The 26,072-nt window shown below is 39.0% G+C and overlaps 1 protein-coding gene across 3 annotated transcripts in view; it reads right to left on the minus strand.

The window, feature by feature from the left end:
- The window catches only part of Snx13 (sorting nexin 13), a 94,627-nt gene that overhangs the window by 52,364 nt on the left and 16,191 nt on the right, over window positions 1–26,072 (minus strand). For 2 of the 3 annotated variants that reach the window (XM_075948400.1, XM_075948401.1), the window contains exons 2-5: window positions 9,178–9,290; window positions 5,199–5,301; window positions 2,175–2,264; window positions 1,122–1,243 (exon numbers count right to left, since the gene is read on the minus strand). In XM_075948400.1, the coding sequence (XP_075804515.1) occupies window positions 1,122–1,243; window positions 2,175–2,264; window positions 5,199–5,301; window positions 9,178–9,290 (428 nt within the window). The remainder of the gene's footprint in view (window positions 1–1,121; window positions 1,244–2,174; window positions 2,265–5,198; window positions 5,302–9,177; window positions 9,291–26,072) is intronic. The other variant, XM_075948402.1, reaches the window with a different exon arrangement.

Consider the following 26,072-nt stretch of genomic DNA (forward strand, 5'->3'; position numbering starts at 1 on the left):
CCTACATACTTAGTGTTTCTTGAATGTCTGAATGGCAAAGTTGGAGAGAAGGCTCATCCGCTGAAAGCACTGACTGCTCTTCTCGATGACCAGAGTTCAGTTCCCAAAACCTACACAGTAGCTCACAATTGTATATAACTCAGTTTTAAGGGGGCTGGAGCGATGGCTCAGCAGTAGAGACCAGCAGCTACTCCTCCAGAGGACCTGGTTCAATTCCCAGCGCCCACACGGCACTCGCAGCTCCAAGGGCTCTGATACCTTCACACCAATGAAGATAAAATAAATTTGAATAAATTATTTTTAAAAAGTTTTAAAACAACTTTTAAATGTCCTAATGGTGACAAAAGTGTCTACTCCTAGATAAGTAAATTTCTTTTTTTAATAAGACAAATAAAGAGTATAATATTGGACGCCCTTCATCTCTGTCACAGCCAGTCAACTATGCCAATTCACTACAAACACTATGAGAGAAGTACAGACCCAATGGAGAGAGGCTCTCTGTCTACCTGGCTGTCCTGGAACTGGCTACGTATACTGGCTGGCCTTGAACTCACAAAGATCCCCTGCCTCTGTCCCCTGAGTGCTGAATTATAGGTGTACACCACCACGGCTGGATTCAGTATTTAAAAAGGCAAAGGCAAAGTAGAACAGCAATAAAATACAAGCAACCTCATTTTTAGAACAGAGCGAGGGTGTGCCTAGGCACTCCTTAATGGTGATATACAATGGCTGATAAGTATACAAGAGGGTGCTCAATGACAGCTTTCAGAGAAACTCAAGACAAAACCAAAAAGATAAGCTATCTCACATCTACTAAGTGCTATAATAAAAACTGATGGACAATGACAACTGTGGACAAAGACAGACAAATATGAAGTTGCTAATTAGAATGTAACACAATGCAAACACTTCAGAGAAATTTGCATTTCCACAAAATATTAAGGACATTTGTCCAAGAGAAATAAAAGTATGTTTGTGTAGATAATGTGATAACATCCCATAATAACAGTCCACTATTTAACTTACCTTTTAGCTAAAAACCCCCTCATTTGGAAGTTGTTTCCTACTGTAATACACGACACACCTGAATTGTTCTGTGTAACTCCAAGCAGCAATCTTACCTGGTAGCAAACTGAATGAGTGCATTCTGAAGAGTCTGCCTAATCTCAAGAAGAAACGACTCCTCGTCACTCAGTGTGTAATACCAGTACTGGACATAATCCCTCAACGAAAACTGGATAACCTATAGCAAAACATTAGGGGAAAAACAACTTTTTAGGTTTTAAAAACAGGAGCAAAAACCAAAAACGAGACAATTATTGGCCAACTTATATTCTTCTACACATCATAAATTGTGATGGTAAATTCCTCTCTTCATTATCTCATGTTAAAAACCGTCTCAAAAAATGTTTGATACCCCAATTCATACACCTTCAATTTTTGAGAAAACTAGAACATTATCTATGACTACCCACACTCAGTGCTCTACTACGCTGAGTCCGACTCAGTTCCCTGCGAGGGGAGGTAAATAATGCCAGCAGACACCAGGAGCTCAAGTGCTTCACAGATCCCATCAGATCCACTGTCATCTAATCACAAAACTAACTGAATCCTATTAATATCTTTGATGCAGCCAGTACTATTAGTCCATATCATCAAGATTATGATTTCTACAAGTCATATAAGTTAACTACAGGCTAATTTATAAAATATTAAAGTTCAAAGTATAAATTATTCATAATGATCATATAATCAAAAACATGATCAAAAATATTTGAGAGAGGGATATCTACTCCCAATTCTAATTAACACTTTTAATCAAACTGGTGATAAACATCTTTAGAGGAATAAAACTAACTCAAAAGTCTAATTTATCAAACACCGAGCTTGAACAAGATTGATACATTAATATTTTAAATTATAAAATTACTAGAATATCAGATGTCAGCAAAACTTTTTTTCTAATAGCCATTAACCCATAAATGCTATCATGTTAAATAAACTGTCTCATTATAGGCACCTAATAAATATAATTAGTACGTATAAAATTCAAAGATAGCATTATCATAAAATTTCAGGAAATTAAATAGCTAAGAGGTGCACCTTAGTATTTCCAAAAGAAATATAACTCAAATACAAGAGATGAAATCCAAATACCACATACTGAAACTCACTTGCTGGAGAGGTTCATCAATTATATTGGCACCTGTCAGTCTTCTATCGATCTTAATAGTCCTGGCTTCTCGTTTCATTTCTTCTAAGCACTTAAGGAAAACCATAATGTGTTACTGAGTGTTTCCTTGATTTCAAACATCTGCAGTGTGCTTCAAATTGATTTCTTTTTATACTTTCCCTTATTTTCCAGGCAATAAATAATTTGTTAAAATAAGTTTAAGTCAAACTTCGTTTCTCAGAGTAACAAAATTAGACATCTAGGAAAACAAAAGCTATTACTATTTTCTATGAATTTGACAAGAGGTGATTTAAAATGGACAGGTATAATAACTGCTATTGTTCAACCAAACCTCCAACTATGAAGCTAACATTTCTGATCTGTCAACTTACTGTCTTTCCTGATACTCTCTGTGGTCCTTCTCCTTTTCTGGGGACCAAGAGCATATTAACTATCAAATGAATTCACTTTAAAGTTACTTTAATTAGAGACAATTAGGAACAAGGGAAATGTAGTTCACTGCATTTCAGTTGTTATCAGAATAACCATTAGCGAGGGAATAAGGAAAGAAGTGGGAGCCTCTTGAATAAATCTAAGCATCAACATGCAGTTATATAACAAATGCGAGGCAGACAACAGAATTTAAGATTACAATGACGTTAACAAAGTCCTAGCACAGGGAAGTGATGTGGGAGTGTCATATATCAATCTGTTGATTTCATTGGCTAAGCAATAAAGGAACTGCCTTGGCTCATGTTATTGGTTAGGACATAGGTAGGTGGAGTAAACAGAACAGAATGCCGGGAGGAAGAGGAAGTGAGGTCAGACTCCACAGCTCCCTTCTCCGGAGCAGATGCTTCAGAGAGACGCCATGCTACCTGCTCCAGGGAAGATGCACGCTATGTAGCTCCGACCCAGGATGGACTTAGGCTAGAATCTTCCCGGTAAGCGCACCTAGGGGCGCTACACAGATGATTAGAAATGGGCTAAATTAGTATGTGAGAATTAGCCTAGAAGAGGCTAGATAGGAATGGGCCAAAGCAGTGTTTAAATGAATACAGTGTCTGTGTAATTATTTCGGGCCATAAGCTAGCCGAAGCCGGCGGCTGGGGTGTTGGGGACGCAGCCCCGCCGCGTCGCCCATATTACAACAGGGAAGAAGCAGAAGAAAACTACAGGTGACAGGACAGACAGCTGGTGATTCACAGCCTAAGTTCAACAAGCTCCCTTAAAAACCTTGAAAGCAAGAACCCAAACATTAAATTTTTTTATTGAGCCACATTTTTTTTCCTGTTATATATTCCTGCCTAATCTAGAACTCACCATGTAGAACACACTGGGCCTCAAACACAGAGATCCACCGGTTAGACCACATTTTCACTGTTTCACTTCACGGTCTAGCTAATGCAAATACTACTGCTCTAGGGTGATCAGAGTACTCAGTACAGAAACGTAGCGAGCAGCTCAATGCCTAAAGCAAGAGACAGGACACACACACACAAGGGATGTAGTAGGCTACACCATCTACGTAGGCTATACACATTCTATGATCCTCAACTGAGAAAATGCCTGAGTAACGTGCTGCTTAGAATGCAAACTTATTGTTAAGGCATAAGTATATATAAAATGCATGTTTTAGGTGTACTATGAACCATTAAGTTCTTTTTCATAGACTATATTTACCAACCACATTTTTAAATAACAAGTCAAAACTATTTTTGCATCCTTTATGAAAACTGGATTATAAAAAAATTAACTAGTCTTGATTTTATTACTATATAAAATCTTAATTCTTCAAATGTTTTCTATTCTGTTATGTAGCTTCCAAATGAATAAAAACTACAAAGGATTAAGAGAAGGTCTCATTCCTTAGAGTTTTGTAAGCAAAATCAAAGAATATGTACTAATGAAAGTTCTACAGAAACAGAAAGAAATGAAGGATAGGTAATTTTTAAAAAAAAGTTGCAAGCATTCCACCTAGCTGCAGCACTCCATGGTATCTATCGTAAGGAAGTTATGTCTGTATTCAGAGATGCCTGTGTAGTGACGGTTACTGCAGCGCTGCTCACAACGTGCAGGATAGAGCCAGGCTACAGGTAGATAACTTCGTGTGGACATGAAAGGAAGTTCTACTGCACATAAAGAAGAAGAAAAGCAGGCCCTCTGCAGGAAAAAAAGGACAGATCTTGAAGACAATGTATTAATCAAAATAAGACAAACCTAGAAAGACACGTAAGCAAGGTCTCATGTTTCTCTCCAAGAGTGTAGAGGGGCTCTGAGGATGAGGACAGGACTGGGAGAGGGAGGAGTCCAAAGGGTGGACGGGATCAAAGCATACCTATACAGAAATTTCACAGCGACCCACTAATGTATATAATATATATGCACAATAATTATAATAAACAGTATGAAGAAAACGTTATAACATGTGATCATCAAGGTGATCAAAATAAAACACTCAGAATGAAGTGGAATTCTTTCATTTCTACAATATAAGCTAATACTGTACATGACTTGCTTCTTTTATATTTTAGTATAAGTGACTTTAAAGTTAAATTACTAGCATTAAATTCAAATCATTTGTCTCTCCACATGAGACCCCCCCATCACACAAAACTTGAGCATATAACAACTATGAGTTCTACGTACCCACAGGATGCAATACCTACTTCATTTACAAAATCTGATACTTTAACAGAAAAATAGCTTAATTCAGAATGATAAAAATAAGACCGGAGTTCTTAAAACTAGATATTCTTTAGATTAATTGCAAAATATGCTTTTCAAAGTAATTAAAAAGTGTACATTTTATGATTCTTATTCAATTTCTTTCTCATAAACCAAATATTCATTGGTCTTCTTATAAATTTTTATAAATTATATAACTGACAGTTTGATATTAAGACAGGAAAACAAACTAAACTAACCAATTTCTATATTTCCCTCAAAGCTGCCTTCCAATTTGTTCACAAATCATACTAACAAAATTCTCAGGATACCGTGTCTCACCCCACCCAGGACCCACCTTGGGGACCCCGGGCGGCGCTGGAGGAAGGAAAGAGTGCTCGCACAGCTCGAGGTGCTTCTCTGAGTTTGTCTTCCCATACAGGAGAGTGACCACTAAACCCCTGGGGGGAAATAATTGTAGATTAAAAAGACAAAGTATTTCTATGTTTTATCAAATTTGTTAGTGAATATACTGCTCAGACTTTATGAGTTTCCATTTCTTAAAAACTAAGTCTGGAAATTTGGAAAATTAAGATTGACAAATTTTGTTAGGCTTTGAAATTTAGAACAGCTAGAAATATTCAGTGAATTATATTGTATTTTTGGAAGTTTTACTCAAATAATTTTTATTTAAAAAAACCTTCAGCCAGGTAGTGTCGGTGCACACCATTAATACCAGTACTGAAAGGGCAGAAACAGGCAGCTTTCTGTGAGTTTGAAGCCAGCCATGACTATGTAAAGAGACTATCTTGAAAAACCAAAACAAAAGGCAAAGGAGAGGAAGGAAAGAGGGTAAAACAACATAGATGATGTCTAAAAGAGAAATTGCATTATTATTTATTTACCTAAAGTTACATATAATACATACAAGCCTCTATGTATGTGTGTGTGAGTGTGTATATGTGCGTGGGTGTGTATTTTATGAGTATATATGTATGTGCATCACGTGTGTGTGAATGAGTGTGCTTCTGTGAGAGTATGTATGTGTATGTATGTGTAAGTGTATGCCTGAGTGTTTGCAAGTGTCTGTGGGTGTGTATGAGGGTGTATGTGTGTGAATGTGTAGATGTATAGTGTGCATAGGTGTAGTAATAGGAGCGGCAGAGTCTTTGATGGAGTTAAGAATAGTTAGTTATAGTTATAGTTTTCCTTAGTTATGATAAAGATTATTGTAATTTTTACTTGATAACTGTTTTGTTATATGTAATGTTAAAGTTAAAGCCTTCCTTTTTTTGTTTAAACAGAAAAAAAGGAAGTGATGTGGGAGTGTCATATATCAATCTGTTGATTTCATTGGTTAAGTAATAAACAAACTGCTTGGGCTCATAGCTTAGAACATAGGTGGGTGGAGTAAACAGAACAGAATGCTGGGAGGAAGAGGAAGTAAGCTCAGACTCGACAGCTCTCCTCTCGGGAGCAGACTCCTCAGAGAGACGCCAGGCCCCGCTCCCGGGCAGATACACGCAATGAAGCTCCGACCCAGGATGGACGTAGGCTAGAATCTTCCCGGTAAGACTGGTGCTCACAGATTATTAGAGATGGGTTGATCAGGATATCAGAATTAGCCAGTAAAGGGCTAGAGCTAAAGGGCCTTGAACAGTGTTTAAATGAATACAGTTTCCGTGTTGTTATTTCGGGTAAAGCTAGCCGAGGGGGCGGCCGGGTGCCGGGACGCAGCCCCGCCGCTCCTATTTCAACACATAGGAATGTGTGCGTGTGTGCTAGTGCATGGGTACGCTTGTCTCCAGAGTTCGTAATACCTATTACCTGTGGTAGGGCAGACATTCTTACTAAGATTCAGTTTGGACCTGATTCAATTTAATCTGATTATGAAGCGCACTTACAAAACACCAACAGTTGGGCATTGTGGTTCCTGCCTTTAATCTCAGCACACGAGAGGCAGGGAGATCTCTGAATCTACAAAGCTAATTCCAGAATAGCCAGGGCTGTTACATAGAGAAACCGTGTCTTGAAAAACCAAAATAAATAAATTAATAATCTACCCAATACATACAAAGAAAGTCCTGAAATAATGCAGTATTGACAATATTCCAGGATTTTATAAAAATACATTGTGCTTTTTCCTCAAAAAGTCTTCTTAACAATTGTAAATAAAGGATTAGCTTTAAAAAAACTAAGAAAAATGCCTACATCATCATCATCTTAGATGGATAAACTACAGAACACTTCAAAACCTGTTCTATCACAGAGCAAGATGGGCTGCCCACAGGAAAATACATTCCTTCCAAACCCATTAAGTAAATAACAAAAAACACATCTTTAAAAACTTAATAATTTAATTAATAAAACGGCAGAGCCAAACTAGCAAACAACTCTGAACGTAAAAAGTGTCATCATTTGACTTTAAAAATGTATTTTGTTGCTTAAATTTATAATCCACTGAATGACACAAAGTTTCCCTGCAGGGGCAATCAGTCCTCAGAATCAAGGCCACAAAAAGGGAAACTCAGAAGGTGATGAACTTGTTGAGCATCCCTGAATACTCTGAGACAGTCTCAGGAGCTAATCCTCTTCAGCTGGGTACTCGGCGGCCAGTACAGAATCGCACTAGTTCAGGGCACAGCAGTAGCCTGGAGTTTCAGACTCCATCCTATGACTCTAAGCAATATCTAAAGAGTTTTTACTAACCTCAACATGCCTTCCAATAACCTATTTTTATCTAAGTTTTTATACAATTCTAAGTATTCAAGCCATTTTTTGAAAATTATTCCCTGATAAATTAGCGAATTTAGAAAGGGGTCAATAAAACTTCTAGTACTTCTGTAGTGAATAGATGGTCACCCTCTGTGTCTCAAATCTGTATTTACTGTTAAGAAGTCCTTCTCAAGTCTGGTGGAGGTGGTTCACACCTTTAATCTCAGCACTCAAAGACAGGCATATCTCTAAATTTGAAGCCAACCAGAGTGAGCTCCAGGACATCAGGGCTCACAGAGAAACCCTGTGGGATGGGGGAGGGGCAGAGAAAGAGCTCTACCATCTTAGAACTCTGAGCTTTGTCTCTAAAGCTAAAATTTCCCCTCTTTCCAAAGGGTTGGGAAATATTGACAAAAGGCTTATTCTACTTATGAAGTTAGTAGAATCTCTACCTTTTAGATTCTAAGATCTAGAGAAACATTTCTTTTCAGTCAGCAGAAGCCACCTTGGCCCGTGGGAAAGCGCAGCCCCACAGTCAGTGCAGCTGGAGATCTCTTCTGGCTGCGCTCCTGCATCTGTTTCAGACATCCAGTACCAAGGATACTCTGAACTCTCCATCACCTGACTCCTGGGGCTAAAATAGATTTCTTTCTTTCTTTCAGTAACAAGATACTCTGTCTACACAATTACTAAGAAAATACTGAATCTAACAAGAGCTACAGTTTTGTGGGGTCTAGACAGAACTGCTCAGTCATCACTGTATGCTCCCTAGAAAACGAACATGACTTTCAAACCTATGGCCTGAAAGAGGTGATGGGTAGTAGGTGCCTTCAGAAGTCACCCCTCAGTGTCTACAGGCTCTGATGTGTTTGTTCACATGTACAGTCAAATAAATCACCTGAAACCGGAAGCTCAGAAACTCCTCCAAATGTTGGGAGGTTTCAAAATATTTTCAAAAAGAACTAGGAAGTGTAGACCATACACTAATTACATCACAATGGACTTTCTCAACACACATCAAGAACAAAATACTCATCTGGCTGAGCTGCACTGGACAGTACTACACAGGCATGGGCCCCATGTGCAGTCTAATACCAACTGTTCTGTTACAAAGCATTAATAACACTTGGCTGGAATCTTCTTTGTAAATGTTTGTCAATTTAAACAAAATCATAAACACTGCAAACCAAGTAACCATAAAGAGAAAACTGTAAAGGCAAGTATTTATCTGCACTGTCTGGATCAAAGTAGAAACATTCATCAGAAGGCACAATTAGTATCCACCATCCGGTTAATGAAATAGGATCTCCTAAAAAGTAAAACTAGATGTGTTATCTCAGCTGATCAAAGCATCACAGCAGATAATAAAATTCTAAACTTAGCCAGGAATTACATCAAAATTTTTCATATTATGAAAAACATTTTCATCTTTAATCATTGAAATTGCATTTGTAAAGATAACCACCACATCCAAATGGGTATCTTAATTTTACTTGTTTTTTTTAAGCTTTAGTAAACAAAATTTGAGAAAACAGCATTCACAAATAAATTATACTATGAGTTCTAAGTCATTTATTTCACAAATAACACTAAGTTATAAAATTATAGTCGTGCATACTTACCCTCCCACAAAGCAGAGGATGTAAAATGCCAAATAAAATATTACAAAGGGTCCAAAGGTTACTAGAAAAAGGACAATGCCAAGGCTTCCCCATCCCCATATGGATAGACTGGCCTGAAACAAAGCAGAGACAAGAGGAGGAAAAGGTAAATAAAAACCAAAGAAAGAATTCTTCATATGAATTAGCAAAAACAATTTCAGTAGTTTTTAATTTCTTCTTTTAAACACTAATGATTTTAAGTTTGTCCTTTTATACATGTATGGTATCATTTCAGAAAGTATTAAAATATTTACTTTTAGAAATATATCCTTGGATGTTTATTTATTTCCAAGAAACAATCCACAGAGATTAACAGAGATCATCAACAAATATTGAAAAAAAAACGTGATAATACTACTGAATGAAAACCTTGCATGAGAAATAAATTATATAATAACTGAATATATATAGTTGCAAAAGCATACAGAAAAGTTTGAGTAGCATGACTAACTAGTTTATAAAGTCATTATTATTTATAATACTTTAAAATTCAATCTCAAGAATTATAACACAAAAAAAACATTTTTAATCAAAATTTTAATATATGTAATCTCTCATTGAAAATTATGGCATTTTTGTTTGCTCCAAATGCTACACAGAAAATTATGAACATAGACTTGAGAAAATCCCAACATGCACCACCAAAGCTAGCCACACGTTTCACAAAGCATTCCCAGTCTCCATCCCTAGAAAGAAAAGCTGTCATAGAGAATCGCTCTGTTTTATCCAGTGAACGTATTCCTTTGTTAAGGGCAAACTGGATTTCAGCAATGTAAGTCATAATGAATAAATAAAGATATTCAATTCAAAAAGTGTCTCCATCAATTTGCTGTGTACTGTGATATATACAAAGATGGCATTTGTCTTCTGTCATCAAGAAGCACAGAGAAGAAATGTCTTATAAAACAAAACAATTAGACACTAAACCAAGAGGAAAAAGGGATAGAAAGCATGGCAAGATGTTACACTACACAAAATTACCGACAACGACCATAGCACAGACACCCACATTACGGACTGTGAATGAAAGGGTCTGTGCCCTCCAGTCACTGACTGCTTCCTATGCAATAAGCTCAGCTCAAGGTGCTGACACAGAGCTCATGTTATATACTTCCACATGGGTACAGTCGTGAGGGGGAGCACACAGACAAGGGAGCACACAGTCCACCAGACAGAGAAAAAAAGCAACGGGATGGCTCAGCAGCTCCACTGGTTAGAGAACACAGGAACAGAAAGCTTCTCCACAACTTACTTGGAAACAGTATTTTCATTTACTCCTGTCCTCTCCTATGCTCTGCGTCCGTCGTTCTTTATCTTTATCGTCTTTTCTCTGCATTCTGACCACTGACACCTTTAACCAGGCCAGAATGGCTGTTAATTAATTTTTTGTTCTGCCTCCCCATTCTCTTTCTCGGATCAGGTGGGAGTAATATTTCACCCACAGAAGTGGTCACCTGCCCTTCCTCCTAAGAACTCAAAGTAGGGCAGTAATTAGAAATAAAGCAAAAAGCAGCCTGGTCCCTCTGATTGTCATTGAGCTCAGCATACAACACCTACACCTCCCTGCAATACTGCCCGGTGCCTAGCAACAAGAGACATTGTTTCCCAAGGTCCCCCAAACTGTTTACCAACCTCCCCACGAGCTCTGATAAACTCTCCAGAAAGTGAGTGCAGACATGGTGCAGGCACTAGCCAGCCCACCTTCTCCAGCGCAGTCTGACTTCATCTTAGCACTGCTGCCATTTCTGTATACATATGTGTATGCTTGTTTGTTTCAGAACTAAGTAACTGGTTGAGGAATGACATTCATACACTTTTATAACAGTAAAATGCCTATCACAGGACAAAAAGGAGCCTGAAACTGGAGACAGGAGAGCCTTCACAAATACTCTCTACCAGGTTATTTGGTTCTAATTATAGAAATCTATTTAGTCTCATGTTGTCACACCTAAGGACCTGAGTTCCACATGCTGTCTTCTCCATGTGTGTGCTGTAGCATGCTTGAACACACACAAAATAAAAGAAGGAATGGATAGATGAAAAAAAAACATAATACCTGTTTTTTAAAAATAAATAAATAAATAAATTTTCAAAGAAGTGATCCCAAATAATCGATAGGACTGTACTCGAGACTGGCTGGCTAAAACTCTGGGAAATCCTCCTGTTTAATTTACCGAGGGCTGCAAAGGTAAGTGTATGCTCTCAAGTTTAGATTCTTCCGAGTCTCTAAGTTCTCATTTGAAAGATAGCAACCCGCACCCCCAAAAACTAGGCTTCTCATTCACTCAAACAAAATTTAAGAATCACTATAATGTACAAGATTCCAGCAATCTAACAGAAATTAATGACTGTTGTGGGAGGTCCCCCTTTTGTTTAAGTAAGAGAGTTCTAAACCTACTACAAAATTATATACAATAAGTACAAATATCCTATTCTAACTAGCTTGGGTCTTGTATAATAAATAGCTTGGCCAAGTCATGAGTGGAAAGTAACTACATTTATATAGTCTTCAACCCCACCGAAGATATGAGTAGGGAAATAATGTTACCTGAGTAATTAGGAAGTGCAATCAAACAACTTCCAAAACATGCAACAAATAACAGAGACAACTAGCTACCTAGGCAATCACCCAAAGTCACCTTTGCAGCGTTGAAGCAACCAACTTCGGCTAAGGCCTAACATAACTGACATACCATTTTCAAAGGCAAGCAACTTTTCAAAACTATCTTACCCTGTCTTGGCAGGATATGACAGTCCTGTTTTATCCATTGATGCATGCTCTGTACCTCTGTCAGTAGTTGAGGTATGGGCATTTCTTTGCCCAAAGGCCAGTTCTGCCAAAAAGAAAGGCTCCAGCTGGAGTTTCTTTGGTGCTCAACATTCTCTCGGGAATAGAGCGGTGTTGCCAGGAGCAATTGTGTCTCACTACCACAAAACTCTGAGTTAGATTAAAGGCCATTTTATACAGCTCTTTGAAGAGGTTAAAGATTTTCTATCTACACTGAATATAATCTCTATGTATCTAAAGAACCTGATTAGTCTAATTATAAATGACAAACTTAGAATACTATTGATCTATATAATTCTCAATACCTATCTAACTTAAAGACTAAGACAATAAACGACTGTGAAACAAATGAGGACAATGACCTCCAAATATAAACAATGTACAAATATACATTGCAGTATGGTAAATATTTATCAATACACAAACAATATTTAAGTATCTTAATCAGAGGTAGAAATGTACACTGCAATATGGTAAATATATACAATATATATATATATCAATACAATATATGTCAATACATAAAAAAATGTTTTAAACAGAGGTAGAAACATGCATGCATACAATAGTCAATGTAATTTAACTGTATCAATATACAAGAATCGATACCAATATATTTGTCTAAAAACAGTAACTCACAATTACAAATCTATTATCCCATGTGACATTACATACACATAAGAAAAAGTCTACAAAGCAGTGCTTTGCTTAACTAAGGACAGAATTTTTGTTTTGTTTTTATTTATTCTTTTGCAATTTCACTGTGTGTTTGTGTGTACACTTGGGTCATACTCTGCAAAGCCAAGGGTCTCACCCTCTGCCCTGGCACTTCTTCTACCCTAGGCAGGCACAGTGCAGAACTGTATCCTGAGACCAGGGAGAAACATAAAACCCTAGAGAAGTAAGTCAAGTGGTCGTTTGCTTTGGTGTTACTCTTCTACAACTATCTGCCAATTTTAAATTAAAAATTCCTCATTGAAACATTATCCAAAAAAGATTTTTATTGAATATTTTATCTAATGCCAGTTAAAAATTTAATTCTAATTATTTCCTAAAATGATCAAGGATAATTTAATTTTGCACTATGTCAAAAACCTTCACAAATTTAGACAAGCATTACCTAAAGATAAAACAGAAAAAAATCTACAGGGCTCATAACATTAAAATAATCCCTAATATCTCCCCCCCCCCGGCTTTTTTTTTTTTTGCTAAACACACATAAACTTTATAATGTCTTTGCTGGTTATCCATGAAACACACACAACGCTAAGCTGGTAACCTTTAAGGTCATCCACAGTTTCACATGTTTCAAGTACCTAAGCTTCCATTCACAGCATCGAAGCTGAGGTAGCACCCAGTGCTTTTCTTAACCTGTCAGATCATTTAGCCTTTTGAATCAAGAAAATTTTAGTTATAAATCTTCCTAGTCTCCTCTAAACGCTAAAAGGCTCTATAAATCAAGTTCAAAATCATCCTCAGCTACACTGAGTTCAAGGGCAAACTGGGCTACAAGAGACTACACCTCATTTAAAAAAAAAATGTCACACACACATACATATAAACACGCATATATTAAAGATATTAAGGTATAAAGACGTTTTATAATTCACAAGGTCACACACCTAATACTGTAATGGGTAGTAGTTAAGACAGAAATCCCTAACTGGCTAAAACGCCAAGAATCAAGTGTTTGATGATAAATGGAAGATGGAGCAGGAAAACGTGAGCGCACGCGGATGGCAGCAGTGCAGTGAGAAGGTGCCTTCTGGACACGGCACAGCCGTCGTGTGTGCACAAGACTGAACCCCTAACCATTTTATCAGAAATGGGGGAGAGATCCATGAGGCCCCATCCCTCAAGACCTATTGACAAGAGTGGCTCCAGAAGAGGGGTGCCCTTTTCTTCAGTGAGGTAGCCTGATAACGCTACTCATACACCACTACTCACCCACACACCTGCAAACAATTCTAACTAACTCATTGGGGTCCACACAAAAAGGAAAGCTTGATGGTAGGGGTGGGACCTTAGTAAGGGGTTAGTGGGAGAGAGGAAGAAATGAAAAAGGAAATAGGAATTTAAAAAAACCTCAAAGTCCTTATTATGTACATGAAACTGTACAAAGATTTTTAAAAGACAAAAAAAATTATTCTTTCTAAGTCTCAGAATCAAGAAAGAAAAAGTATCATGTATGCCTCTTGATAATACAGAGCAAATAGAAACAAATTATTTTATGTCTATCAAAGCCAATTTATGTTCAAAATTTAAAATTTACCACATACAACTAATACTAGAAACTTTATGTATTTCTAGAAACTCACTAAGACTCTTTTAATGCAGAATTCTCAGAATAGATCATCTCTCAAGTTAGTCTGACCACAGCCAATTAATTAAGCAGCTTTGTTCATAAATGCACAGCATACTGCATTATACAGCAGTCCTAGAATATTCTGGCATGTAGGAAGTAGGGACAAGTGAAGACAGCTGTTCAAATCAGCAGGTGAACAAGCTGTCAGAAGCCCACATGAAGCGCCTTGGGCTCTGATTTGAATGACTCTTGATAGGATAAACTACTCTTAGAGGTATAAGAAAACAAGTCTATTTTTGATTGTTCTATGTATTTACTTTTTATGGGTGCTTTGCCTTCATGTGCACCACATGTGTGTCTGGTGCCCACAAAGACAAGAAGAGGGTGCCAGATCACCTGGAACTGAAGCTACAGACAGTTGTGAGCTGTCGTGTGGGTACCAGAAATCAAATCCACATCCTCTGAAAGAGCAGCCAGTGCTCTCAGCCTCTGAGGCATCTCCCCAGCCCCAAATACAATTTATATACATTACATGGCAGAGGGTAACCAAACAGATAGGGCCAAGAATCTCAAAAGTTTATACACATTCAATGCCACCCTTAAATTATATATAATTCAACAACCAAAACAGCCCTAAAAATGGCATTCTCATTCCTCCAGCCTTACTCTATCTATAGTAAGCTGAAAGCTATTCTCTAGGAATTTCAATTGAATGCTATCTTGACAAGAGACCGAAGCCTCTCTTAAGATTAGGTCTGGTATGTCCAAGTCAGTTTACCAAATATTCATCCATTTACTAGCTAAAAAGCAAAAATAGAAACTAGAGGAGAGAAAATAGAGGGCAGACTACGGGGAAAGCCTGTGGAGAGATCCTAAATGCAAGCGCTCCTCTTCACCTGGCCATATGGCTTCAGCATCACATGGTCCCGCCAGTACAATCCTTGCCAACACTCCACCCTCCACAACAAAACCAACTAACAGCGCCCTCCTCCTTCTCCCCAGGGAATACCACGTAAAAATAGCAGCAATGTCTCAGTCAACCTATCGACCGCCGGTGATTTCCGGGGGCAGCAAGGCAGGAATCTAAAGTATCAATACTGAGTGAACAGCCCAACCTTCTCTTTCATGTTCAGTAACAGAAGGACAAACAGGCTCTTTCACTCTCTCCATTCAAGGTACCTAGTGGACCTCTGGAAGGAAGCCTGACGATGGTGACTTGTACAAAGTTTTCCATACTTCTGTGAAGTAGGCAGGGACAAGGACCATGCGGACAGAATTTCAGTCAGGCACTTCCGTGTGAATACCCTTGGGTTTTCCGAATGGGAGGATAGCCACAATGAGTAAGTTATACCTTACACATACATTCTGGTTCTTTGGTAATAGAACTGCTTCCCTTACACATTTCTAGGACAATTACTTGCATATATATAGATGACTTCCAAGTCCTTAATTTTGGGGGTTTTGTTTGTTTTACTTTTTGAGTCAGGGTTTCTCTGTAGCTCTGGAGTCTCTCCTGGCACCCACACTGTAGACCAGGTTGGCCTCGAACTCACAGAAATCCACCTGCCTCTGCCTCCCAAGTGCTAGGAGTACTAGCGTCCATGTCCTTATTATTTCTATCAAAGCAGTGACAATAAATGATCTCTCACTAGCTACCAGGACTCTAAGAATCCAATAATAAAGAAAATATAAGAAAAACAGCGGCTATGACCTCAGTGAGTTTTAAGAACGCACTTGCCCCACCTGTGCGTGGGTCCTGGGTAAACCCCAGTTGTACAGCAGCTCCTTTACCACTGAGCCATCGTCTGCTCACACTCTTTCTATTCTACAATGCCTACACAGAGTGTGCAGCTCCAGCAGGCAAAACCACAGCGATGTTATTAGGCTGCACTCCTCCTCCATGCTCCCACAACACCAACAGTGGAATCAATGATTTAGGGACCAGAAGCAACTACAGTATTAAAATTAAATCAGAAAATCATATTTCCTGAATGTTTTCTCTGATGCAGAAAGAACAATAAAACTATATAAAACGCTTATGAGGTTGTACAGAAATAAACAATCCTGACAGACCTGCCACAAATACTCTGATTCAAAAATGCAAACCCGGTTTGCTACAGTTTTCTAGATTTCTGACAAGAGTCTTAGCAGACAGGCGAAGGAAACAGACTGATCAAGAAACTACTAGAAACCTATTTCTCTATCATAATAATAAACGTAAAGATTTTTTAAAATAAATTTTAAGGTTCAAAAATTTGTTAAAAATTGGCTTGAGGGCCGGCAAAATAGCTCAGGGGTTTAAGGCACAGGGACCTCTTCTAGAGGAGCTGTGTCCAAGGTTCCCAGCTCCCACAGTGACCCACAACCATCTATACCTAACTCCAGACATGTAAATGGTACACAGACATATGAACAGGCAAAACACACACATAAACAAAAGAGTAAATGCTTGTAGGCAGAGATTGCTCAGGCCCGAGTAATAATCACACAGAAACTATATTAATTATAACACTGCTTGGCCTATTAGCTCAGGCTTCTTACTAACTCTTACATCTTAAATTAACCTATTTCTATTAATCTGTGTATCGGCACAAGGCTGTGGCTTACTGGTAAGGGTCCATCTTTCTCCTTCAGAGGTCACACGGCATCTCTTTGACTCTGCCTACTCTCTATATAGCCCTTCAAGCCTGGCTATATTTTGCCCTGCTATAAGCCAAAGAAACTCTCTTCCCCAACCAAGAAAAAAATCCTACATCATTTTTTTTTATTTTTAAAAATAATTTATCTATTTTTACTTAATGTGCAACAGTGTTTTGTCTGCGTGTTTGCTTATGTGAGGGTGTCAGATCCTCTCAAACTGGAGTCACAGACAGTTGTGAGCTGCCATGTGAATGCTGGGAATTGAACTCAGGTCCTCTAGAAGAGCAGCCAGTGCTCTGAAATGCTGTTCCATCCCTCCAACCCCATAAATAACTTTTTAAAAGAATAAATTTTTTTAGCACTCTCCAGAAACCAAAACACACACACATTAAAAACAGCACTGCCCTCACCTCTATGGTATGCCACAAATGTTAACCCAGACCCAGAAAGACAAATATCATATGTACTTACTAATAAGTGGCTTTTGGACACAAAGCAAAGAAAACCAACCTACAATTTACAATCCCAGAGAACCCAGATAACAATGAGGACCCTAAGAGACACATACATGGATCTAATCTACATGGGAAGTAGAAAAAGACAAGATCTCCTGGGTAAACTGGGAGCATGGGGACCATGGGAGAGAGTTGAAGGGGAGGGGAGATGAAGGGAGATGAGCAGAGAAAAATGTATAGCTCAATAAAAACAATAAAAAAGACAAAAAAAGATTACAACACTAAAAAAACTGAAAATAAATTTAAAAACTGTCTTCGAAAAGCAGTTCTATGGGCTGGGAATATGTCTCAGAATAGAGTGCATACCCAGCATACAGGAGAAAAGACACAGACTCAGTCTCTAGTACCAAAAATAAAGCTGAACACAACACAAAAGACACCTGCAGTTCAACAACAATAAAAACAAACAAACTAGCTTTGTTTTGCTAAATGAACATGTTGTCAAACTGCCTTCTAAACATGTGCTTACAGAGTGGTTCCTCTCTCTATCCCAGGAGCTGACAGAAAGTGAAGTCCAGGGCTCAATACTAAACAGGATCTCTAATGCCCTGTCTCCCCAACCAAGGCTCAGAGAACATCACGGAAGGGGGCAAGAGTAGTGTGAGAGCCAGAGGATGGGAGAAGAGCTGTGGAGCTGTCTGCTAGACATGACCCAGCATGCAAACACTCCAAACACTCCCAAGTGTTGATGCTGAACAACACTGGGGCTCAGAGAAAAAGATGATGAGGAGATATAATGTGAAGGGCAGAGGAGGAGGTGCTGGGAGTCGGAGGGAGTGGAAAGGGAACTGCGGGTGGTATGATTCAGGCAGATCAAAGAATAAAAAAAAGGTAAGAAAAAGCCAATCTCTTTCCAGGAATTCAGCCCATCCCCTTTCCACTACTGTCAAGAATATTTCAAAATATCAAAGTAGATGATGCTGGCTTGTGTTTATTACAAAGAATTTTAAAACTGAGAAAGAGATCAGAAAGTTGGTCCATTTCATTTTTCCAACATATATGTTTTTCTTCCCTTATAGTCCAATTTCTAAATAAATAATTTAAAGCCATTTACAAATTGAGGTTCTGGAGAAGAAGAGGAGGGGGAGGGGGGAGGGGGAGGGAGGGAGGAGGGGGAAAGGGAGAGGGGAGGGAGGAGGGGGAAAGGGAGAGGGGAGGGAGGAGGGGGAGGGGGAGAGGGGAGGGAGGAAGAGAAGGAGGAGGAAGGGGGGAGGAGGAGGAAGGGGGGAGGAGGAGGAGGAAGAGGAGGAGGAGGAGGAGGAAGAAGAAGAAGAAGAAGAAGAAGAAGAAGAAGAAGAAGAAGAAGAAGAAGAAGAAGAAGAAGAAGAAGAAGAAGAAGAAGAAGAAGAAGAAGAAGAAGAAGAAGAAGCAGAAGCAGAAGCAAAGAGAACAAAGAGAAGAGACAAGACAAAAGAAAACTCTGGCTGGGATCAGTGACAGACGAAGCCCAGCAGTGGTGCCCACCAGAAAAATGAGCATGGTTTGTAGTAGAATCATGACCCCTCCATGTGTTCTAAAGATTTACTTGATGCTGAGGCAAATTTGGTTTGAAAAACAAAAACGGTCTTTCAATAGGTTATGCACTCTGGCCTTGAATTTCTAGCCTCAAAAGTTAGCTTCCTGAATCAGTCACAGGAGGAGCAGTCATGCTGCAAAGATATAACTTTACTCCTGTTTGACTAAAGAACAAGACACTTATGTGTACCTAAGCTAAAGATCATCGTGGGCAAAACTCAATTCACTGCTTTCACTAAATGTCCCCTTCATTCCCTCCCTTAAAAGGGAGTAATGCCGATCCAATTACTACAAGGAAATGTCAGAGCTGTGTTAAATGACCCTCTTGGAACTTGCTCATCCAACCATCCAAAGTCTGCCACATGTTTTGTCCTTAGTATCCCCTGGAGTCGCCTCTCTTTATTGCCAAAGCCTGAGGCAAATTCTTCAGTGTAGGTACCAGACTGTAGGACTGTGGTGGTTTGAATGAGAACGGCCCAGAGGCTCATATATTGGAAAATTCGGTTCACACTGGTTGACTGTAGGTAGGATTAGGACATGTGACCTTGCTGGAGGAGGTGTGTCATTGGAGGTAAACTTTAAAAACCCACACCAGGCCCAGTCTCGACATCTCTGCCTCCAACTTCCAGATCAGAGGTAAGCTCTCAGCTACTGACTGCTCCAGTGCTATGTCTGCCTGCCAGGCACTGCACTTCTGCCATGGTGATCACGAACTAGCCTTCTGAAACTATAGGCAAGTCCCCAGTTAAACGTTTTCTTTTATAAGCTGCCTTGGCCCCAGTGCCTCTTCAGAGAAGCAGACTCCTACATTCTCCTTAGTGCCAAACAGTCTGTGATAACCATTGTGAACCTGGCTTTCCCACGAGCACGACCAGCTCGTTCTCTTGCTCCTGTTTCCACTCCAGCAAAATTTCCTCCCTAGCAAGTTCTCTTCAACAGCCAACAGCTTTTTCCATAAAGAACGCTTTTCCTTTCAAACATCCGTGCTGAATAGTCTAAAGCAACTTGACACAAGCAGAATTATCTAAAGGAGGAAGCTGAGAAAGCACACCCACAAGACCCCACTGTAAGTCATTAGCTGCTAGGTGTGAGGGCCCAGCCCACTGTGGGTGGTGCCATCCCTGGGCTGGTGGCCCTGGGATCTCTAAGAAAGCTGGCTGGGCATGTCACAGGGATCCAGCTCTGCTTGAGTTCCTGTCCTGACTTCCTTCACTGATAGAAGTATAAGCCAAATAAACATTTCCTCTCCATCCATTAATGCCACAGTGACCCGAACGAGGACACCCACTGTGCTTCCTTACAGCCTTACCTTTAAAAAAAAAAAAGAGCCTAATATTTTTCATAATGTAAGGTAAGGAGGACTCCCTGAGTGAAGCCCTGGGTTTATGTGTATTTTGACATGGGCATAACCTGTTGAGGACTCCAAGACCAAGTGGCCCATGGGAAACTGGGCAACCCTTCATGCAAGGGCCATTTTCTCTCAGGGGTCCAAGTACGAGCATCTGCGAGTGACTGATGAGTATGAGAGAAGACTAGCAGCTGCAGCGTCCTCCTCCTGATGACTACAGTCTACAGAGACCACCGAGAGAGACCAGTCAGCCCTGCCCCACCCTGAACCTGATTCCAGCTTCCCTGTCCATGTCTGTGCCTGACTTTTCTTTATTCCCTCCCCACCTCAGTCAGTGGTAGGTAAGGAATGTACAACAACAATGAATGGAAACCAGGGGCCATGACTTTGAAAATGAGCAAGGATGGGTATGTAGGAAGGTTTGGGGGAAAAAAGGGAAAGGGGAATAATGTAATTATATTATGATCTCAAACAATTTTTAAAAAATTTAAAGCTAAATGCATCCAACAAACTTGTCTATAGATCTCTACTTTTTAAGAACAAAAAGGAAAAAAACCTCCACATCTTTACTAGTACTACAGAAACATGTGTGTACTTATCTAAACTATTCCAAGCCTTTCCTATGTTCTATAAATACACAGTTTTCAATGAACACAGTGAGAAGGTCCTAAGTGGTATAATTTGCAATACCTCTTAGGTATTTTTTCAGAAAAAAATTATTCCAACCCCAATTCTCATACACAACTTAGAAATGACACAGTATAAATCTATTTCCCCTTTATTTCTATACATTTTTATTAGTTGGGTCATACAGTATAAAGTAAATATTTAACCATGAATAATCCATCCATTTAGCAAGAAATAATGCAAATAATATACTAAAATTAGTCTCCTATCAGTAAAGCTACGGACAAAGAAAGAAATTAGAGAATACAACCATGACTAAAAATAAATGCAAAGTAATTTTAAAACAGAGAATTGAAGATGGCTGGATTAAAATACTCACAGGTCTTTACCCAGTACCAACCTTTCCCCGGCTCTGAAGGTGTGGACTCTGATGACTGACAGCCACACGTGGTACGACACTTAGTACTCGTCTGATTAGCACTGATACACCTGCACCGAGGCTCAGCTAGCCTGAAGAACTAAGGCCCTGACCACTCTGCCTTCCTATGGATGGAGACATGTCACCAGCAAGTCACATCACGTAGTGTAACCTAACGATGTCACCCGTCACAGCCACGGCAGAACCCTGAACCCGAGCTTTACAGCTAAGCCTGCACAGTGCGCCCCACAGAGCTCTCCAACAAATAACCATGGGGTTTGCAGAAGGGGAGAAGAATCCACATCCACCTGAGCATCAGATAAAAGAACGGAATCAAGAATTAAAAGAAAACCACATATTGCTGCTTGGTTTTCATCTTGCAAGTGAGCATATCTAAAACTATGACTACAAAACTTACATATAAAAACATCACAGCCCATAACCCATCACAGCCTCATCTACTTGGCATCACAGCCTCAACAAGCTATTCTGAGTTTCGTAACTTAAATACATAATTGACATTAATTAACTATATACAAGATCATCTGGTTAAACAAAATAGGGCCAGTGAAATGTTTTGGCAAGTTAAAGAACTTGCCACCAAATTCTCCAATTGGAGCTTACTCCCTGGACCCACGCTGTGGAAAAAGAAAAACCGACGATCAAGTTCCTCTTTCCTCCAACACATTATATAGCATGTGCACACACACAAAATAAATGTACTAAATGTTCTTAAGTATAAAATGTTTAATCATGACAAGCATTTTGCTTAGGAAATGGGTTTTAATTACTAGTTAGCACAGAGATACTCTAATTACGTGCAAGTTGTGTTTTCACAGAGTACTATTTTCTTATTTCTCCTATAAGCTATTACCAAATTTACTGTTTTACAGTTTATCTTATTCTGACTAAAAATACTGAAACTGTATGAAAATATTGTGACTAAAGTCCTGATTGAAAAGCAAATTCTCAGTCATCATATAGCTGCTTTTCTTTTACCAATATGAATCAGTATCAATCACAAATTTCCAGTCCCATATAGCTTTTCCTTTACTCTAAGGTTCTTTATAAAACTTATTTCAAATCGCCATGCAGAAAATCCTAATGCAGAAATAAGAGTAGTTTGCCGAGATATGATTTTTTTCTCACTCTGTCTTAAATCTATACTATTATACATTAGAAAAAGTAAAATCTTAAATGAGTCCAGGAAAGCAGCAAATACAAAAGCAAACCACACTCTAGGCTTCGCCATTCATTGCCAGGCACAGACAGAGCAGACCCAGGGCAGCATCATGGATGAAGACTGGTGTGCTAGGCCAAACTCAAGCTTGGAAAGGCTGAGTCTTTGTCAGAAGAAGCAGCCGCTAACCATGACACTCACTAGGGAAGCTGTGTGGCAATAGTCCAGACCGTGGGTCTCTCTTTGGATCCCACAGAATCAATCCACTCTTTCCAGAGGACACAAGGTTGGAACTTCCTAAGATCTTCAAAGGTTTCCACTGGCACCTGAGGACTATTCATCCAATATCCAATTATAATCCACCACAGCACGGGTACACATAGTTTGTAGACTATTTCTGAACCTGGAGACCTGTTACCATGATGATAAGTTTACTGTTGTCAATCCTGCCCTCTACACTAAACACATCCTTGCTCTTCATCCAATTTCCCACTTCCCTTTAGGCTCACTCTGCTTGACAGTACAAACATACACTTCCATAAGGAAAAACTGCTTCCTCTGAAATCTTCTCCAAGACTGCCTATTCTTTCATTCATCATTATTACCATATTTTGCATTTATCATTATCGTCTCAACTTTAATTCACAGGTCATGAGAACATGAGAAGTTTCCTACAAACACACACACACACACACACACACTAGTAATACCTCTGCTCCCAGATAATTCTTGTTCATTAGGAAATACTTAAGGAAAAGGAAAGTAAAGAGGAATTTTAACATTCTACTACCAGGCTATGCTGCCTACAAATTACACCAGAAGAACAGAGAATGGGAACCGCGGTTTCACAATTTCCAATGTGCAGCACAGTTAAGGACAGTTTAGAAAATTCTCCAGGTGACTGCAATCTGCAGTCACATACAAACTACTGGTTCCCAAAGCACAGCTCGCCTTTCACTGCACATGGATACATGGAATCCAACACACCTTTACCCCATATACTAGATAACCTGAGTCATCTCAAAATACACAGGAGAACCCACCTCATTCTCTGTCTTTAATAAGTGCTTCTACATTAGCCAACACTCTCTGCAACTCTACTTTAAGCATGTAAGACTAGCCACCCCTTTCACACTGTCTTCTGAAGAGGAAATGCAAACACTTCCTATTTTATTCTCTAAGCCCTCTAGCGCTAAAGGTTACTTGTGCCGACTGCATCTACCATCCACCGTCATAAGAGTTTCCCATAGCTGATTATCCTACTTTTCCTCTCTGGCCCACTTAGCATCTGCTTCACGGCTGGCCTCCAAGGCCCACCACTTCAAAGACTCTCCTGCCAGTGTCGTCATTTATCACCGCAGCTGGAACTATAACTTTCCCATGGTTACCACATTGTAATGAGTTTTATTTATAAAGACCTAAAACTGAGTCTGCTCTGTACACTGCTGTATACTTGATGTGGCACATACAAGACTCCTAAAACTACGTGCTGTGTAAGTACAAGCATAAGCAAGGGCAGATCTGCTGAAATCAAGACACTTCCTCCAACTCCCAAAGATACACCCTCATCACCTTACTTCCCTTCCTGAGAATTTACTAACATCTGGGTACTCGTCCTTGAATTCTGTGTTAAATCAATTTCGTAAGAAACTACTTTTTACTGAGCAGGAGTATAATAATAAATAAAAACTACCTAAGAAAGTAGATGAAGATTATCAAAGAAGACAATTCAGAGCATTATATTGAGTCATTTTTCTAAATTTAATGAAAATTCTCTCATATGCATATATACAAGAAAGTAATAAAAAAAAAGGTGATGTATAAAATAGAAAACTAGGGGCTATGGAGATGAACTCAGATCCCCAGTACCCAGAGAAAAGGCTGGGCATGGCAGGATGAATCTGATCCCAGTAACAGAAATCAGGGAGGCAGATGTTTGGGACTTGCTGGCCATCAGTCCAGCCAGCCCAGCCACATGATGTGCTCTGGACGCAGTGAGAGATACGGTCTCAAAACCTAAGCAGAAGGGGCAGTTCAGTGGTGGAGTGCTCGTCTTACATGCATTAGTCCTCAGCTGAACCTGAAACCCCAGCACCACAACAATGAAAATTAAGGTGGAGAATAATTGAGGAAAATATCCAATGTACGCCAATCTGATATGCCAGAACTCTGGCGTGGATGTGCACACTCACACACACACACACACACACACATGCATTCATCACTCACGTGTGCTCTCTCTGTTGTTCACTCACTAGCGTACACACACATACTCATGCACATCCCAGAAAAACACTTTCAATACCTCTTTATTCAAGAAACATGAAATTTCTTCCACCTTTATTCATTGAGTAGCATGGAATTTTGAAAAAGCAAGATACTGTAATCAGCATTGTATTGTTTTACAGTGGGGTAGGCCACTTTTCCCACAAAAACTTCATCTTCTTAACTCATGTTCTGTGTCTTCAATTAACTACCAACCTTTAGCATGCAAAGAAACCCAAAACTTTAGAGCAGGAATATAATTTCTTCACTTCTAGGATAAAAATGAAAATTTTCAAATTGAAATTGTTTTTTAAAATGACTCTAAAATATCATGCCAACATCTGTTTAGACATAAGTTGTTTTAAATATTTATCTATGCCTTTTTTCTATTAAACATACTTAATCTGGAACAAAAAAGTTTCTATCAAATGTCTTCTGGACATTTATTATAATATTCTATTTTTTTCTACTAGACAATTATAAGTATGAGTTTACTATCCAGTACTTAGACATTTTTTTTCATATCTTCAATGAATTCTATTTAATTGTACAGAGTAGATTTCCTTTAAGGTCAGATCAGAACAATTTCACTTGTAATTCCACATGAATGTTGCAGTAATCTCTAAACCTGAGATATATTAGATACATTAAGTGAAAAGATGTTATAAATTTGCATATGTATAATCCCTTTTTAGAATATAAACATATCATAAAACATAATTATTTGTGACTGCCTGAAGAAACGAAACCTCTATGTAACACTTGAACTTTAAATAGAAGCAAGTTGCGGAATTAAAATGATGTAATCTGCAAGTTATGATGCTTCCTCACCTAAAGTCAAAAAGAGAAGGAAAAACAGCTGGATTTTCGTGAATATTATGTGAGATTTTTAAAATGTGGATAGGGCTTGGAGAGGTGGCTCAAAGGTTAAAAGCTCATGTACTCTTACAGAGAAACCTGGGTTCCATTCCCTGAACCTATGGGGCAAATCATAATTCTCTATAATTTGTTCCAGGGGGTCTAACAACCCTCCTCTGGATTCTGTGGGTACTAGGTGTGCACACATGTCACACACATACATACATGCAAGCAAAACACAGATACAAAATAAACCTTTTTAAAAATTAAAATGTTAAATATCATATTTTAAATACATCCCTACAAATTGACCCAGCACACTGAAATGCGCTTCGGACAAACAAACACCTAGCAGCAGCAGCTTGAACTACACCCAGTCTTCTCCAGAGACTACTTC

Source organism: Microtus pennsylvanicus, chromosome 14 (assembly GCF_037038515.1).
Source record: "Microtus pennsylvanicus isolate mMicPen1 chromosome 14, mMicPen1.hap1, whole genome shotgun sequence".
NCBI classification, from domain to species: domain Eukaryota; kingdom Metazoa; phylum Chordata; class Mammalia; order Rodentia; family Cricetidae; genus Microtus; species Microtus pennsylvanicus.